Consider the following 2,703-nt stretch of genomic DNA (forward strand, 5'->3'; position numbering starts at 1 on the left):
TTTCCCATAAACCATTTTTGTTTCTGAAAAACTCCTTGTGTCGTATCTCATGTCCTTGTGTTCTGTTCTCAAGTATACCCAGTTTCCAGAATCGACTTTTGCAGTTGAACTGAGCTCTGTTGTGGGAGCAGGATGAGAGGATTACCATAGTTTCACATGGACATTTGGAAACCGCAGGTTACTAGTGATGCACCTGAAAAACAGGGGTGCCTTAGCTTGAGGTGGAATATTTGAGAAGGAAGATTTGGACATTTTGATTTAGCTCAGAGTCAGACACACACTGTGATTTTGGAACGAATATGTGCACGTCTGTACAACCAGTATTTGTTTCGGGTAGTACAGACAGTCCTTTTATTCTGACACCAATTCCCACCAATTTACTACTTGCTTGTTGGGCATACCACCAGCACCGTAACACCAAGGGTCAACTGACATCACTGCAAACACATGCGCACCCAGTCCTACTGCTCCCAGCCCAACCTGTAGAGATCTCTTCCTCCCCACTCACTTGCCCTGTGCCGTTTGGTCAGCCCATATATCACTCGGACCTGCGAGACGGTCAGCGCGGAGCGACCGCGTCTGCTCGACACTCTCCCAGCTCGCTGCGCAGATAGCCCTTTATTGGGGATGACATCACTCGTGAGGGAGTCCTGACCCCTTGTTAAAATCACTAAGCATGGTGCTACCCCCTCCTCTCCCGCCCCCCCCACCGCACCCCCCAGCTATACATGGAGAAAAGCATGCACATCTCTCCCAGAGACTTTGTCAATCTCTCTCTCTTTCTCGCTCTCTTTCAGTCTGTGTTTCTCTTCCCGATGCTTTTAAATCAATTACCAGGAAGGGGAAAAGAAAAACAACTCCGCAGACACACGCTGACATTTGGACGGGCTTGGGATTGACCCTACAGCCTGGGTAAGCTGCATACGATTTCGCAGGTGTTTGGAAACTTGGACGCGAGCACCACAAACGGTGTCCCTCCCTGCCTAAGGGACGCACACCGTGATTTTATTTTCAGCAATCGAACGGATTGAAGAGACATTTGACATCGTAAAAAATGAAATTACGAAGGCGGACAGAGAAAAGGAGCCGATTTCAGGCCGGCGAACTGTGTCGTGAACCTCCCTGCGCACAGCGGCTCGAATGTATCTTGGAGAGCATACATGCTGAAAAAAAGGCTCCACGACACAAATTGAAAATGTTTCAGCTTCTCTCCTGCACTTTCCGAAAGGAGGTGAATTTCAGATATGCGTAGGGTTTCCCTTCCTCAGCGGTGCCCCGGTAGCTGGCCAAGGTCATCCCAGAAATTCTCCTGTCGCTCTGTAATTCCCCTTTAATATACTGAGTGCAGGAGAAATAAACTCTATTTCCTCTTGGCTTCTGTGGAAGCCCCTGCCCTCATCTTCCAAAAACTCTCGTCCTCTCCTTCCTCCCCTCAGAGTCCGTCTCTGCCTCCTGATCAAAATAAACGTTCCCTGCTGAACTAAAGAGACCAGCTAACCCCGTTGGCTCTCTCTCTCTCTCTTTCTCTCTCCCCTACCATGATATAAAAAAAGTCCAGATGACTTATTAAAAAGCAAAGATGACTCCATGTTGTTTTGCCCCTCGCGCTACTCCATCCAGGTGGCAGGTTTTCTCAGGCCCGGTGCATAATAGCGCATAAATGATCCACCCCCAAGAGCCAAGCATCAGAAGTATGTGTGTGCAAGGGGCCAGAGGCCAGGGCTGAGGGCCAGGGGCCCATTTGTTTGGTGATGCTGGCCGATGGAAGGAAACGTGTGGCGCGTTTTTGTGTACCTCATCCCTGAGCTCACTCGCTCCAGCGCGAGGGTTGAAGAGGATCAGAGAGAGACCCCCGGCGCTCCAACCCACTTACGCCCCCCCCCCCCCCAAATTGAGAACACATCTCGTCCAGCGGGTGCCAAAGCCTGCAAGCTTTTAACGTCAAAACATGGACGGCAACATTACACAGAGGCCCACGAAAGAACACCGGGGAGGGAGAAACATGGCCGAGGCACCAGGTATGACACAGGCTGCGAGAAAGCACACAGCCATTTTATTTACAGGCCTCGGACCAAGAATTTTTCTTCAACAAAAAAAAAGAAAAGACATGTGAAACTGCTGAAGTGTCCTTCGATTAAACACGCTTGAAAATTCCTTTCGCAAGGTTCACTTCTGTCATCAACTGTGCTCTCATTGTTGTTGTTAAAGCACCTGCTAAGTTAGCGCCGTTTCTATTCACTTATGTATCTCGGGGGACGGAGGGGGGGATCATAATGTGGACACGCGGTCAGTGATCAGAGTGCATATGAAGTCCTCGCAGTCAGTGATTAGCGCGGTCGGTGATTAGAGTGCATATGAAGTCCTCGCAGTCAGTGATTAGCGCGGTCAGTGATTAGAGTGCATATGAAGTCCTCGCAGTCAGTGATTAGCGCGGTCAGTGATTACAGTGCATATGAAGTCCTCGCAGTCAGTTATTAGAGTGCATATGAAGTCCTTGCAGTCAGTGATTAGCGCGGTCAGTGATTAGAGTGCATATGAAGTCCTCGCAGTCAGTGATTAGCGCGGTCAGTGATTAGAGTGCATATGAAGTCCTCGCAGTCAGTGATTAGCGCGGTCAGTGATCAGAGTGCATATGAAGTCCTCGCAGTCAGTGATTAGCGCGGCCAGTGATTAGAGTGCATATGAAGTCCTCACGCTTTTAGT

The 2,703-nt window shown here is 49.5% G+C and overlaps 1 protein-coding gene across 1 annotated transcript in view; it reads right to left on the reverse strand.

Annotated features, from left to right (window-relative positions):
- Positions 1-2,697: 2,697 nt before the first annotated feature.
- LOC134099467 (MAGUK p55 subfamily member 7-like) overlaps positions 2,698-2,703 on the reverse strand; it is a 31,186-nt gene continuing 31,180 nt past the window's right edge. The window contains exon 17 of the mRNA XM_062552350.1: positions 2,698-2,703. This exon is cut by the window's right edge and continues 175 nt beyond it. Coding sequence (XP_062408334.1) covers positions 2,699-2,703 — 5 coding nt within the window. The 3' untranslated portion in view covers position 2,698.

Source organism: Sardina pilchardus, chromosome 2 (assembly GCF_963854185.1).
Source record: "Sardina pilchardus chromosome 2, fSarPil1.1, whole genome shotgun sequence".
Lineage (NCBI taxonomy): Eukaryota > Metazoa > Chordata > Actinopteri > Clupeiformes > Clupeidae > Sardina > Sardina pilchardus.